Raw genomic sequence first — 15550 nt, 5'->3', positions numbered from 1 at the left:
GCTGGATTCAGAACAGCCAGGGCCACCCTGGGGAAACGGGACAGGCCCCTCCATGGCACATCGCGGTCACAGCAGCACCTGATGCCTTTGGCGCGTGTGCCCCCCGAGACCAGGTGACTCTGCGCCACGGGGAGCACTTGGGCGCTGCCTCCCAGCCGTAGCCCCTCGGGCCTTTCATGCCGCAGTGAACACGGCAGCCTGGAGCAGCGACGAGAGGCCCAGATGCTGGTCCCATGCACCTCGGGGAGCTCATCTCCCTCCCGGGGCCTCAGCTTCCCCATCTGTCAGGTTAGCATGCTGGACCAGATCTGCCGAGCCCACGCACCCGGTCACGCTGCCAGCCCCAGGACATCTCATCTCCCCAAACTGAGACCCTGCCCCTGCTCCCCCCTCCCAGGCCCTGGCCCCCACCATTCTCCTTCCCGTCTCTGTGACTCTGTCTCCTCCGGGGACCTCATCTACATGGGACGACGCACTGTTTGTCCCTCGGTGGCTGGCTTATGTCGCGTAGCGCAAAGTCCTCCAGGTTCATCCACATCATAGCGTGTGTCAGAATTTTTAAGGCTAAATAATATTCCACGGTATATATACGTACCACATTGTGTTTACCCATCATCTGTTGATCAGCATTTTAGTAGCTTGTCTTTTGGCTGTTGTGAATGAAGCTTCCGTGAACATGGGTGTAAAATCTTTTTCGTTTTTTTTAAGCAGCCAGTGTGGAAAGATGGTGGAGGTGCAGTTTCGGGATAACTGCAGACTTGCCCCTTTAATGCTGTCATGTTACGTGGTGGGAAGAGGGGAGCCTTTCGGGATAGTTACTGCCCCTCCTCCGTGTTAACAGCAAACGCGGGGCAGGGGTGGCCAGGTCAGGTGACATGCTCACCTGAACTTCATTTGAGAGACCCTGCCGCGTGGCCAACAGGAGATCTGGCCACGTGTGCATGGAGATCGCTCCTCGCACCTTCCTCCCCGGCCTGCTTCCTCCCATCTGGTCCGAGCAGGTTGGTTAGCAAATAGAGGAACCGAGCCTGAGGCGACGGGGAGGGTCCTTAGCAAAACCGTGGGTCTGGGCCCCCCAGCGCCCGCTCACCCGCAGCGCAGCAGCTGACACTGGTCAGGGCCTGGGGCCGGGTCCCAGCTCCGCCGCGGGCATGCTCCTTCTCACGGCCTCGACGTGCCCACCTGTGCTGCGGGGTCAGCGCAGGTGACGGCCGCCCTCCACCTCAGCGGTCGGGATTTCTCTTCAGAGGCACGGCTCCGGAGGAGCCGCCACTGAAGCCAGCGTGCGTGTGCACACGTGTACACACGTATGTGCTTGTGTGTGCACAGCCGCCCCCTCCCCCGGCTCCCCAGTGGAAGGGAAGAAGGGATATTTGGGGCCCCGGGCTCCACCATAGTCGGTTTAATTACAGGTTTTCAGCCGCGGGCCGGTGGGCACGCATTGCGAAGGAGGGGGAGCGGCTCTGAACCCTGTCATTTTCCAACGTCTGCGGGCCTCTTCAAAGGGGGGCATCCAGACATTTTCTCCGCAAGCCGCAGAGTGGACTGTCGTGGCCCCAGCATGAACATAATGACAGATGCATTTTGCAGCAAGCTGGGAGTGAATGGGTCCGACCGGCTTGTCTCCTGTCAGACGAGTCATTATTATTATTTTTTTTTTTTTTGTCATTTGCTGACAGTTTGGGTTTCATGCGTTTCTCTCTTTTTTCTCCCGTTCCCCCTGCCTGGAAAAATGGCTAGGTATCTACGAGACCCCAGCGGGGACGATCCTTTACCACGTTCATTTAGACATCGAGACCTTCACCATGGATCGGGAAGTGCGCAAAATCAAACAAGGCCTGGGCTTGAAATTCGCAGAGCTGGTGTACACTGGTGCGTAGGCCGCCGCCGCCCCCAGCCCCTTCCTAACCAGCCAGCACCCTCCCCCAGTTCCACCCCTGAACACCCCCCCCCCCCACTGCCAGATCCCGAAAGATGCAGGTTGAGGGGGATGAGAGAGCAAGGGGAGGGGACGCGGGGACCTGCCCTGTTCACACGGTGTCAAGGGAAACGCGCCAGTCCCCACAAGGGTCGGCTGCTCCCCCCGCTCCCTACTGCCCCCCCCCCACCCGCGATCTGTATGACTCCAGCATGGCCAACGTGCGTCACGGGTCGTCCCCGAGGCAGCCAGCCTTTACTCAGCACGTGCCAGCGCCAGGCGCTGTGTGGGGACACACACGAGCTGTCCCCGGGGGGTCCTCCTGACTTCCCTGGGAGAGCCGCAGCCGGCCCCGTGCACAGCCGAGGAAGCCGAGGCTCCGAGTGGAAGGAGCCAGAACACAGTGACACAAGGGGACGTGGCCTCGCCGGACGTGACCCCAGGTCAGGCTGTCTCTGGGCAGAACCCTGAGCTGCCGTGGGAAGTGGGAACCGCCTCAAGCAAAGGGAGAGGGAGAACTCAGCCTCTGGCCCTGGGAGGAAGCCCAGCCAGATCTTAACTGGGATGTCCCCAGAACAGCCACGCACACAGCCCGCGTGTAAGGTGTTTCCTGGGCGACATCGGCGTGAGCGACGGCGGGGTCCCCGTTTCACACGTGAGGAGACCGAGCTTCCGCACCTCACCTGTTGGCGCAGAGTCGGAATCCAGGCCTTGCCTTGTGTCACAGGGGTCCCTAAATCCGGCCTGTGATCCACCCTGTGAGCCAAGACTAGTTTTTAAATGCTCAGGGGACATTGCTTTTTTAAGTAATGTTATTTCACGACACGTGAGAACGATGGGGATCCCAGTGCCCCTCCTTGTGCGTGTCACCTGGGTCTGCGTCTGAGCTGCCGGAAGCCGGATAGTTTCGGGAGAGGCCGCCTGACCCACAGAGCCTACCGTACAGTCTGGTCTTTCCCAAAACTGTGGGCGGCTCTAACATCCGTGTCTCCTTAGTTTGAGAAACGACACCAAACAGCCCCTCCGAGCTGCTGTGGGGGAACAGGCTGCGGGCCGAGGCCAACCTTGACATCTGGGGGTAGCTGGACGGCAGAGGGACCCGGGAGAGTCAGCGTTAGTGGTGCAGGCCCCGCCGAGCCGCCGCTGCCCGCGCCTCACCGCCTTCCCCTTTACGCTGAGCCGGAGCTTCCTGCGGCACCCCCTAATCGCTGCACCTCCTCGCGCGCGGCCTCCCGGTGATGGCTGGCGTTATTTCCCCCTCCCATGGTTCCCGGCAGCTCTGAAGCCACGTCCCCGCTTCCCAGGTACAGACAGGTGTTTAAATACCATTGTCTCCTGCAGACTCTCCCGCTCCGTGGGGTTTCAACGCTGAAAGGTGGATTTTGGTTACAAAATGGGAGAGTCATTAAGACGTGGCGGGCGGCGGTGGAGGGGACAGCACCTGGCCGGGCTGCTCCCGCTCAGAGGTGTCCGTGGAGGCCGAGCAAGGGCCAGGCCACCAGCCGCCCTCCCGCTGTGGAGCGGCTCTCTCCGCCTCTCTGGCTGTGCGGCCCTGATCTAGGCACTGATGGGTATTATCTAATCTCAGCTGCACGGAGGCGAGGAAACGGCCCCAGGCAGGTAAAGACGCATGTCCAAGCTTTCAGGCTGGCCGTGAGCCCAGGGCAGTCTGGCTTCAGAGGGCAAGTTCTCGGCCACTCCAGTAGACCTCGGGGGGTGGGGGGGAAGGTGGGCTGGGCTATTAGCAAGGGGTGCTCAGGGGGCTCAGTGACATGCACAGGGGAGTCCCAGGTGTCCAAGGCACAGCTGCGCCCCTGGCTACGGGCTCGGTGCCTCAGCACTAGGCCACCTGGGTGGCGTCCTTGCTCTGTCACCCACCAAGCCCTCTAAATCCCAAAATGAGCTACGGTGATTAGGAGGTTTCAAAGGAAATAAAGCTTCAGGATGGAGGAGGAGGGGGTGAGGGCGAGCAAGCCTTAACCTGGGTTGTTAATGTTGCTATTAACTTTACCCAGGTGCCCCTGCCATCCAGGCCCCTCGGAGAGGTCAAGGTCAGCCTCTGGCCTGTCCCCTCAATAGCTTGGAGGGGGGCTGTCGGATGTGGTTTCTCACGTAAACGTTACAGACCATGGGTTAGCTTGAGCAAGTTACTTCATCTCCCTGTGCCTCAGTTTCCTCACCTGAAGAGTGGGGATGAGAATGGTCCCTGTCTCCCAGCGAGGAGTAAACGTGTGAATGTCTGTGAAGCATCTAGAGCGGCACCTGGCCAGGCTGCTATCCCAGCATGCCTCAGGTGCCTACAAACGCCTGGTGTGGTTTCCGGGTGCAGAGGCCTTGCCTCTGGCTGGCACTTACTTAATGGTCTGATTACCCCGACTTAGGAAGATGGCTGAGCCCAGAACTCGGGGGCCTGGCGGGGGCCGGGGGTCATCAGAGCCCCCCCCTTTTGCGGGGGTCGGACTGGAGCCAGGAGTGTTCGGTTGGACCTGTGCACCTCGGGGTCTCGCGGAGTGGCTGTGGACAGGCCCTCGTCCTGGGCGTCTCTATCTCCCTGGGGCCAGCGAGGCCTGGTGGAGGCCACGCTCACCACTCAGATGCAGGTCGCTCAGAGCCTGGCCCGCATCCTCCCATTGCGTCCCCGCGACCCCCGGGGGAGGGGGTGGTATGTGTCTCACTGCGTAAAGGGGGAACTGAGGCACGAGGAGATGCCCGTCAAGGTGGAGCTGCGATGTGAGCTCACATGGCAGGCCACTGGAGAGCCAGGCCCCGACCTCTTCTCTCCCCGCCTGTCCCTCCCCCACCTCCGCAGGCCACCGGCCCCCTCCCAGCGAGGGCCTGCGCCCCTTTCCCACGTAGAGCCCCAGCAGGTGCCCCGGGAGGCCTGGGTCTCCAACAATAGCCGCAGACCCGGGGCTGACCCAGCCCGTTATCAGGGCAGGAGATCACGAGCCATCTGGCCCCGCAGCTGCCCAGGTGGGCTCACCTTCCCAGCTCCATTTCAGAGAAACCCTACCCCTCGAGCTGTCCTGTCCCTCCCCCAAGCCCGGCCAGCCCGCCTGCCGCCCCTCAGCACAGACCAGAACGATGCAGGCCAGCCGCGCGCAGGTCCTAGCCTGTCAGTTGCGCGGACTGAGCTGAGCACATGGCCTTGCCTGGCTTTAGGGCTCTGGGGACCAACCAGAGGTGGGCAGCCCGTTTCTCAGGCACCTCGTGCACCGACGGGCTGTTCCAGCCACAGACGGGAATGCTCACGGTGATCATGCGTAGCAGAGTCGGTACCACTTGGGCCAGCTGAGGTCAGACCCAGGCCCCACCACAGCCTGCGTGATCTCGGAGAGCTCGCTCAGTGTCCCTGAGCCTGACTTCCTCACCCGGAAAAGCTGCCTTTGTGAAACTGAGCTCCCTGTGGGCAAAGGTCAGGGGGTCCCTTCACCGCTGTGTCCCCCGCGCCTGTCCACGGTGCTGCCTGGATGTCTGTGGCCTGCAGCAGGGGGCTAGCGCCGCTCCTCCGGACCCAGGGAGTGGCTGCGTGGCAGGGACCCAGAGGCTGCCTCCTTCCCTGCCGGAGTCCGCGGGGTCACAGGACGCGGTCCCTCCCCAGCGCACGTGGTCCCGGAGCCCAGCAGTGAGCGAGGCAGACCCGGGCCGTGGCGGGCGTGGCACCGGTGCCCTTCCTGCACCCCAGCCCCTGACCCCGCGTCTGGCCCGAGGCCAGCGGCACGGCGGCCCCCCTGGGTCTCACTTTTTCCTCCCCACAGGATTCTGGCACAGCCCCGAGTGTGAATACGTCCGCCACTGCATCGCCAAGTCGCAGGAGCACGTGGAAGGGAAGGTGAAGTTTTCCGTCTTCAAGGGCCAGGTGTACATCCTTGGCCGGGAGTCCCCTCTGTCCCTCTACAACGAGGAGCTGGTGAGGTAGGTGCCGCCGCACCTGTCTCGCTGCAGGCGCATGCCCTCGTTCGTGCTCAGCACCCCTTCCGACCGCCTCTCGCAACAAAGCTGCGCCTGAGCGCGCGTCAGGCTCTGCGCAGGGCCCCGGGGGAGGCGGTCAGGAAGCGCCAGCACCACCTCTGCCTTTGTGGAACTCTCAGGCTAGATGGGGATAAAGGCACCAACCCAGCGATCACTCAAATTAGGAAAGACACGAGGCCGTGAGGACGTACAGGATACTCTGGCTGGGTATAATAATCGGGGAGTGGAGTTTTCCTGAGGAAGTCATCTTTGAGCTCATCTCCCAAAGATAAGAGTATGTCATGCGCAGAGGCCCCGAGCCTTGGAAGAATCCAGAACATCCCAGACGCTACAAGAGCTCAAGGGGCAGGGGGCCAGAGTATGAGTGTCCTGGAGCCAGAGCTTAAAGGGAAGGATGTGATTGGATCTATGTGTTTTGAGGGTCCTTCTGGCTGCTCTAGAGAGTGAATTCGAGTGAGGTGGGGGCTGGCGAGGATGGAAATGAGGGCTCCCTGGGGACACGCTGGTGGCTAAGACCAGGTTGATGGTCCTAGGAATAGAGAGCAGCAGATTCGACGGATGTTTAGGACACAAAATCAGAAGGGTGTGGATGGAGATGGGGGGGGCAGAGTCACCCCGGATTTTTTTGGCATGAGCAGCTGGGCGCACTTCGGTGGCACTCAGTGGGCTGAGGGGTTGTGCCTGAGGAAATACCCTGCCCTGGAGGACGGGCTTTCTGTGACATAGGCCAGAACCATCTTGTTGGACAAGGGGTCTGGAGCTGAGGAGAACGTGGGTTGCGGACGTTGGACGGTGGTGGACGTTTCGCCGTCCCCTGAGGACTGTAGGAGAGGGTCAGTGAGATGAGAAGGGAGCCAAGGAGGGGACCTTGCGGGGCTTCCTCGTCGACGGTCCGGGCCAAGGTGCTGAGAAGGACGTGGGGAAAGTGGGAGAGGCCTGGTGGGCTGTGTCTGCATCGCGAATGAGAGAAGGGCCTTGGCCGAGGACCGAGGCATCTCTCCGGAGGTCACCTGGCCAGACGAGGTCGGGGACAGACCCCTGCGAGAGAGACAGCCACACCTAACTCGAGTCCCCCGCTGAGGCCGGCTCTCCCCTTCTGGGGGCCAGTTGAGAATTAAAGTACGAGTTTTGTTTGGCAGTCAATATTATTTTTCTCTTTCCCTCTCTTTGCCGGGTTGAGCCGCTCCCCCCTTCAATCTTTCCAAACACTTTATAAGCCATAAATATAACCGAATCAGTTTAGATCAGTCGGGGTAAATGTCAAATTATCTTCTCTCTTTCTCTCTCTGGCTCTTTCTTCCCTCCCCCTCCAAATCAGCAGCCTCTAATAATCTGTCCAACCCTTCATTAAGCCTTACAGTCTCACTCAGGGAGATTAAATGAATAAAGTAAAAAGGGAAAGGGGAAAAAAAAGAGAGAAAAGCAGGAGCATTTACTCTCACTGTGTCTCCGACCATTTCCCTTTTCTTTTTGATTTCTACATCGCTGACTTGAAAGCCCTTGAGTGACAGCATCACGGGGACCAGCGAGGAAGCCGCGAGAGGTAGCAGAACCGAAAATGCCGCGGCACAGTGGGTAGAAAGTAACGTAATTATAGAGCAGGTCAGAGCCACTCGAATGAACAAAAATAAAAGCGCAGAGGTTTTCTGTAGACCGTCAGGGGAGGTAAAAAAAAAAAATCATTGTAAACTCTTTTTCTACACATACCCCCCCCCACACACACACACACCCCAAACCACAGTTTTAAAAAGAGGTTTTCCAGTTCCTGAGAAACACCTCTGGAACCATTTCGGCAGCCTCGCGGGACAAGCCTGTCCCGAGGTGTGGGCCTCACCTGGCAGCGGCTGCTGGGCCTACTGGACGGGCCCCAGATGTGCAGGCTGCGGGCGGGGAGGCGGGAAGGGGCTCCTGTCCCCTCCCAGGGCCGAGCCCAGGGACCCTTCCACCGGGGACGGGCGATTCACGCAGCGGGAGTGGGACAGGTGTCCTCTGCTGGTTCACAGTTTGTGTGGGGGGGTTGCGGGGAGCAAGGGGTCATGTGAAGCTCCGTTTATCACCCCAAGCAAGGTCTGTGAAAGCGATTGGGGGAGGCTGGTGGCTTAGTTCGGCCCAGTCTTTCCTCTGCCCGGTAACGGGTCAGGCGGCAGCTGCTCTCGATTCTGACACCTTGTCCCTTTAGCGGGAACTCGCTGGTCTGCTGCTGGTGGCTTCACGCACCTGGGTGCTGGAGGGGCCAGCAGAGGTGGAGGGGAGCGAGGGGGCGTGGGAGTACCATGCGCCAGCTTCAGGGCCCCATGAAGGTCAAGGCAAGGGCACGAGGGGAGGCAGCAGCCCAAGTCCTGAACGATTTGGGGGCAGCAGGGTGTAGAGACCCCATTTGTCGTTGTTAAAAAAGTCTACAAACCACAAAGAGCCAGTCAGAGGCACAGCCTCGGGGTGGCTGGAAAACAGCAGACCCCCTCTTCCCTCCCTCTCCCCATTCTCACCTCTCCAGAGAAGGCTCCTGAGGGGACAGGCCACCTCCTTGTCATGGAGAACCTTGAAATTGCTGTGTCCTGAGGCTGGAGTTTTGCAGACATGAGGACAAGGGGCTGATTCAGGGCAGGGTGTAAGGAGGGGCCCGTGAGAAACAGGGGAGGGACCCCCTTCTCTCCAGAGGAAGGCCCTCGTGGAGTCAGATCTGAGACCACAGCGCCCTGAACTTGTCTTCAAAGAGCTTATCGCAGCCATAATTAACAGAGGCAGATGGGTGATTGATTGCTTATGCCTGCTCCCCGCCATGGGCGCTCTTCTTGTCTTGCTCTTATGTCCTCAGCACCTGGCAGGTGGTAGGTACTTAATAAGTACCTGAAGAAATGAATGAGTGAATGAATGCGTGATGTGAGTAATAGCAAGTCTTAACCGTACGCCGGGAGCCGGCTACATCATTTCACAAGTGAGAGACAGGAGCTCGGAGAGCAGGCAGGGATGTTTGCCTTGACCTCTGTGATGGGGGTTGGCGGGGGCACCAGGGCGCACACCCAGGTGGCCCAGCTTGAACAGCTGCAGCTCGGAAGAGATTCAGAGGGCAGCTACGAGGCAGGTCCCAAAGGATGGAGGCCGTTGAATGTGGGAGAAGCACAGGTAGGAAGGAAATACCTGTTCTGTGAGTACGGCTACGGTGGACCGGCACTTCTCTCCACCACCTGACGTGGGGCGGGTGCCCGGCCGTGAGGACGGAGTAGACAGGGTCTCGCTGGCGGGGCAAACAAGCGTGAATGCCGGAGGCCTCCCTGGGGCTCCAGAGACAAAAATCAAGACTGCCCTTGTGCGCACCCCCTGGCCACCGGGCCTTCAGCCACTGGACACCATCGGCTGCTCCCGGACGCTCCTAGGAGCCCCTGCAGCCCTGAGGGCAGAGCCGGCTGGGATGTAGGTCCTCAGTTTACCTACGCAGTGCTCTGGTCATAGGAAGATTTCACGCGGCGAGCACCGGCTGAGCCAGGACCCAACCTGCCCATCTGTGCAGCAGCCGTTCCTGGCCCCGAGGTCGGCCCGGTGCCAGGGGCAAGGCCCAGGGGTGCTGACAGGCTTCTCTCTCCTTGCAGCATGGACGTGCAGGGCAATTACGAGCCAGTCGATGCAACTGGTTTCATCAACATCAACTCCCTGAGGTGAGAAGCTCTGGGTCCGGACGGGCCCTCAGACCCCTCAGGTGTGGGGAGCACCCTCTGCTGGGACCTCGACTGCTCTGACTGCTGACCTGTCCTAGACAAGCCCCAGCTTCCGGCCCCTCCGCCCCCAGCATCCTCAGTGCCCTCTCTGGACCCTGCCTGCTTCCTTTCCCAGCAGGGCCAGGGGGCCCTCCTGTGACAGCCAGAAGGGTCCCGGGCACTCGGGCTTTGCCTCTGACATTGACCGCCAGCCTCTCTCCAGCTGTGGGATTCAACTAGGGGCCCCTTTCCTGGGCAACTTAGGGAAGTGGTGGAGAGACAGAAAGGAGCCTCGGATGCTCACCTAGCCAGCTCCTGCCTTCACGCACCACACCTGAGCTGTACGCTAGCCGGAAACCTCCCTAGCCACATGGATCTCCACGGCCCGGTGGGACAGCACGCATCTGAAGCCATCGGATGTGGCTTCACATCCTAGCCCCGCGGGGTGGTCTCAGACCCCTTCCGAACATCTCGGAATCCCACGCAGGGCTGTACGCCGTACCCGCCGCGCAGCTGCAGGGAGAGTTTGCTATGAGCTGGTGGAAATGGAGCTGGTGGAAATCAAGCAGGTGGCCCAGACCCTGGCATGCAGGACGAGTGCAGCACCTGGCCATGGCCCTAGGGCCGGCTCGCACACGTGCAAGCCGGGTCATTTATTGCCAGCAGCCACCACAGACCAAGCCATTCGCACACAGCTCCCACATTGTCTCATTTAATTCTTACACAGATTCGCAACTCCAGAACCGGGCCCAGAGTGGTTAAGTAACTTGCCCACAGCCACACAGCTAGGAAGCCGCGGAGCCGAGTCCAGAAGGACTGTCTGTCCAGCTCTGGCTTCTCAATCCCCAACTCCCTTCTCACGGGGCTTGGGGGTGGGAGGGAGGCCCAAGTCCCTTTCCCCTCCCTGCCACGGGCCCTGAGCACACAGCCGCCATTTCCTCCCAGAGCCAGTCTCTCGTCCCTATCGCCAGGGAGAGACGTGGAATCCGGCTCCAGCACCCTGGGCGCTCTCCCCAGGGCAGTCACTCACCACCCTACCTCTCCGCCCTCTGTATTATGGGACTGTGAACCCTTTTAAATGGCTCCCAACACAGTGAGTTTTCATAATGGCCCCTTCACTTCTCCTGTCCCCAGTTAAATGCTTTGTCTTCAGCAATGACAAGCAATGTTTTCCCCCTAAGATAAATTAATTACATGATCCTGATTGGAGGGCAGGAGAGGCCCTGGGCAGGATTCCGAACAGAAGAAGGAAAAAAAGACAACTTCACACACGTCTTAACAAACAGCTGTCCCCCCCCCCCAAATTAATTGAACCGACTGTGTGTTGTTATTGTTAATTTGCATTTTTCTTTGTTTTGAACCTGGTTTACAGGCTGAAGGAGTATCATCGCCTCCAGAGCAAGGTCACCGGCAAATAGACCAGCTGACAACGGAGGCCCTGAGCCTCCTCCTTGCCTGGCTCCCAAGTACAGGCGCTAATTGTCGTGATAATTTGTAATTGTGACTTGTTCTCTGGGGTGGGGCTGGCAGCATCATAGGGGGTGCCAGGCCCCAGCTTTCTTCCCCGACCCCCTGTAGCCTACCAAAGTGGTCAGTGAAGGGGAGGGGGGGGACAGGTACGGTGGGGAGCTATAAAATGACAATTGAAAAAAAAAGATACATTAGTCATTAGTCTTGTTTTTTTCTTCAGGGACGGGTAAGAGTGTGACTGTGTGTGTGTGTGTGTGTGTGTGTGTGTGTGTGTAGTCAACCTCGCTTTTCTTAGACCAACCTTTGTGTTTTCTGACTTAAGTGCCCCCGAAGGCCACCTTTTGCCAGAGAGTCTGTTTATCTTGAAGCATCAACCCCTCCAGCAAAAAGCAGGGAGTCCATAAACACCTGGGCCCCGGCCCTCACCCAGCAGCCAGCTGTGGCCCTGCGGCATGTGCCAAGGAAACCAAGGAGAGGTCGGGTGACTGAGCTGGGAGCTGTCCTGCCCACAGCTCACAGTGAACCCCTGGGAATGGTGGCCATGACTGACCACACGAGTCTTCCCCGCTGTGGCTCTGCGGCCACGGTATCCTAACCTAGGGAGGAGGATGAACCCCAAGTGAGAGGGGAAGCCTGAGTGAGCACTCTGGGGGTCCACCTGGCCCACAAGGTGTCCTCTATCACTCCTTAATGAAACAGCCCCAAACAGCCGTGTGTGTGCGCGCATGCAATGACTCAGATTGGACCGCAGCTGGACACCTGACCAGAGCCGGGCCAATCAGAATCTCATTCCCAGGAACTGCACCTGGGAAGGTGGGCAGAAGCGAGGACCAGGAAGCAGACGCAGTGTCGTGCCATGCGCCTGGAAGAGCAGAGAGGAGGAAGGAGGAAGGAGCGGGCCTGGGCTTTAGCGCCCCGGTTCCCATCCTGCCATGCGTCACGGACGCTGGTGGCACCTCTTAACCCAGGTTCTCCGAGACGCCCTGGTGTTCTCATAACCGTCCGCCTTTTGGGGCTTAAGCTGGATGAGAGAGTTGCCGCCACTTGCAACCCGAAGCTTCTTTGCTGGCGGAGGAGCCGTGAGTGCTGGTCGCCTCAGGCCCTACCCTGCCTCTGACCTTTACTCCACTGCCTTGGTCAACAAGGGTTCCTTTCAAAAAAGGAGTTTTGTCTTTAAAACATCTTTTTCTCTGATTGTAAAAGTTATAAACAAATTAATGGGTATTAGATATTTGCCAAACACCTTCCTACACACTTTTTTATTCCTTGAATCTTCAAAACAATACTGTGAGGTAGATGCTTTTCTCTTCGTTTTGCAGAGGAGGCAACTGAGATGCAGGGAACTTGACCTTCCAGCATTCACTCAGCAAGTGGCAGAACCAGGAACCAGACCCTGGCCTGACTGGCTTCCAAAGTCCAGTGTGTTTATGTCTTTCCCCTTGTAAGAGGCTGCACCTTCCCCAAATGACATACGGAAGTAACTGTCACCCAGCATCTCGCCACCCAGTTACAAACACTGCTTTCAAGTCGTATTTTTCTATGCTTACAAATAATTTTTGCAGAGTTCTAAGGTTAAATGATTTGAAAAGCAGGCTTGTACTCTGCTCTTAAAAGTTTAACATTGTATCACAAAGAGTTTCCTGCATCATTAAAAATTCTCCTTAAACGCTTTCAAAAGCTACGTGATATCCCGTTCTATCCTGTTCTATCGATGCCCCCGTTACTTAACCTTGCCCCGTTTGGTGTTTTTTCCGGTCTAAATTATTTTCCCGACTTTTGTTGGATATAATTTTTAGTAGTTGGTTTATTAGTTACACTTCTTTCAGCATTTTAGTGGTTTCTCTAGGATTTACAATGTATATCGTTAGCTTACCACAGTCTGTCTTCAATTAGCATACCACCTCATATATAACACGAGGCTCTTAGAACAGGAAGATCTTAGGACATTTCATTTTGTGCTTCTGCTAGCGTGTATATTACTTCTACAAAACTCCACGATATATTGCTGTTATGTTTTGCTTTGGTCAAGTATTTTTTGTTGTTGTTTTTTGTTTGTTTTTTTAATTACATTCTTGTGTAGGGTCAGTAATGTTTCATAAACGTTCGATGGAATTCATGATGGGAGCTGACCCCAACCTGAACCTGCTCTGGAAGCCCAGAGAATGTGCCTAGGTACTCAGGAGCTATTCCCACCCAGGCTCACGCTACAGCACAGTATCTGCCGTCATGTCCTCGTCACTCGTGTCACATCGCTCCAGCCACTACCCGCAACATCGCAACATCGACAAGCCACTGCCCCTGCTGTGAAGACCACCGACCCCAGCTCCACTGAGAAGGAAACCACCACCTTAGGGGATGTGGAGTAAGGTCACTTCGACACCGAGATGTTAGAACTCTTAGCTTTTCATGTACACAGCGCCCCTCCACCGGGGCGTGCAGGCGTGACCAAATGGTCTGGGTCGGCGAATAGTTTTAATGGACGGCCGGCCGCAGCCACTAGAACAACCTTGTCCTCCAACCTTGTCCTCGCCCTGCAGATCCTATTGCAAGGTGTTAGCTCATTGGGACTAACTCTGCCTTCTCTCCAAGTAGATCTTATCCTTGGGAGCCCCTGGCTGTAAGCTGTAAGGCTTCCAGGAAGTTGCCCCAGGCTTCCAGGAAGTCGCTGTAGGATTTCAGGAAGTTGCCACGGGCTTCCAGGAAGTCACTGCAGGCTTCCAGGAAGTTGCCACAGGCTTCCAGAAAGTTACTCCAGGCTTCCAGGAAGTTGCCCCTGACCACCTGGAAGGCTGGGCATGTCTGAATCAGGCCCCGACATTCAAATCTTTTTCTAAGCGTGTTCTTAGGTCTCAAGTCAATCAGAAAATGTAAGTAGATTTTGTAGTATGGATACAGGTGTTGGTATCTCACATCCACCGTTACCTATGCCCACCCCCGTATCACCTGATGCTCAGCACAGGGTTTGGCGGATAAGAGGCTCTCGATGAAACTGTTAAATGAATGGACTCTCTCATCTCATCTTATTTATCATGTTATTACTGTTTCTAAACCCCTCCTGGCTGGGTGATACAGGGCTTCTCATGTCTGGGGCATCCTGAGAAGTCAGACGTGGGGAGACCTCAGCTGGACTGGCCGAGCAAGGACCCCAGGCCCCTCTCACCTTCTGGGCCTGGGGAGACGATCAGGGGTCCCAGCCACCAGGCAGCCAGCCTGGCCCCTCCTTCCAGGCCCCTCCTGCCTCTTTGGAAAAAGTGAAACATTTCTGTTCAAAGGCAGAAGATGCAGTGGGTTTTTGTGGAGGTACACAATGCACAAACATGCATGTACACATGTACTTGTATGTACACGCATAGGCACTACATCCATGCGTACGCATATACGTACGTACAGTAAAGCACAGAAACCTCAGGGGGACAGCTCAATGAGTTTTCCCGTGTGTCCCCATGTGTAACCACCGCTCAGACGAAGGCATGGGACACGCCGCAGCAAGCTCCCTGGTGCCGTGGCGAGACTGTTTGAAATCATAGGGTTAAAAAGGAGGACAATGCCTTCCTTCTTTTAAGAAATTTAGAGGGGCACGTTGGCCCAACAAGAAAGCTCAAAGCCACCTGGGATGCCCCCCGTCACTGCGCCGATGGCAGGGACCAGCAAGGGCATCTTGCTTGCCTGATGAGGGCCCTGGGCTGCGCCTGGTTCCGCCCCGCAGGGCTCCCCGAAGGAGTGAGCGAATGAAGGAGGCTGCACCTGCCTCCGTTCTCCCGCTTCCGGTCGCCTCCTATGAAGGCGTTGCGGCTCACACGTGGGCGGTGTGGCCGGCCCCTCGCCGTGGTGGGGGCGGCGTGGCAGTGTGGGCAGGGAGGGGGCAGACGCGGCCTCTGCCCTCACAGAGCCTGCGCCCAGGGCCCAGATCGCCCCGTTTCCAGTGTCCCAGTGCCTGAGTGGAGGGAAAGGGAGCAAGCTTCAAGAGCTGCGGGCCAGCCGGCTGCCTGCAGAGGAAGGTAAAGGCCCGAAGGGGCGAGGGTAGCATTGAGATCTGTCACCTCCTGGCCCGAAAGTTTCCATGGTCTACTCAGGCCATGCTTCCCCAACTACATCCTGGCCTCCTCCACACGCCTCATGCCCGGGCCAGATGTCAGCCCAGAGGCTCTAAGCTGACCATCCTTCCCCACCTTCACACCTTTGCTCATGTGAAATGGCCCTCTCCCTAACAGCCCTTCTTAAAAGCGAGGAGCCCACAGAATAAAGGTTCAGAGGCCAGGCCTCGGCCAGCCCACGCTGGCCCACCTGGCAGGGCCGCTGTCAGCTTCACCTGGATCTGGAAGCCCCGGGCTGCTGGTGGCGGAGGCTGCAGGGCCCCGGGGGCCGGGCCAGGCGCAGAGCTGATCTGCACGCCCCTCAGGCTGGGGAAAGGGCTCGCCTGGGGTCAGCACAATCGATATCTCATCTGCGGCTCTCCTAGCGGAAGTGATGGCTATTGGGACATGGTAATGGGTGTTGT

The 15550-nt window shown here is 57.9% G+C and overlaps 1 protein-coding gene across 1 annotated transcript in view; it reads left to right on the top strand.

The window, feature by feature from the left end:
- The window catches only part of ASS1 (argininosuccinate synthase 1), a 46316-nt gene extending 35077 nt beyond the window's left edge, over nt 1-11239 (top strand). The window contains exons 13-16 of the mRNA XM_016133834.2: nt 1741-1872; nt 5677-5833; nt 9478-9543; nt 10955-11239. Coding sequence (XP_015989320.1) covers nt 1741-1872; nt 5677-5833; nt 9478-9543; nt 10955-11000 — 401 coding nt within the window. The 3' untranslated portion in view covers nt 11001-11239. The remainder of the gene's footprint in view (nt 1-1740; nt 1873-5676; nt 5834-9477; nt 9544-10954) is intronic.
- Nucleotides 11240-15550: the final 4311 nt, after the last annotated feature.

This window comes from Rousettus aegyptiacus, unplaced genomic scaffold (genome assembly GCF_014176215.1).
Source record: "Rousettus aegyptiacus isolate mRouAeg1 unplaced genomic scaffold, mRouAeg1.p scaffold_m13_p_3, whole genome shotgun sequence".
In the NCBI taxonomy this organism is placed as follows: domain Eukaryota; kingdom Metazoa; phylum Chordata; class Mammalia; order Chiroptera; family Pteropodidae; genus Rousettus; species Rousettus aegyptiacus.
The sequence above is the reverse complement of the archived record's forward strand: the minus strand, read 5'-3'. Positions and strand labels throughout refer to the sequence as shown.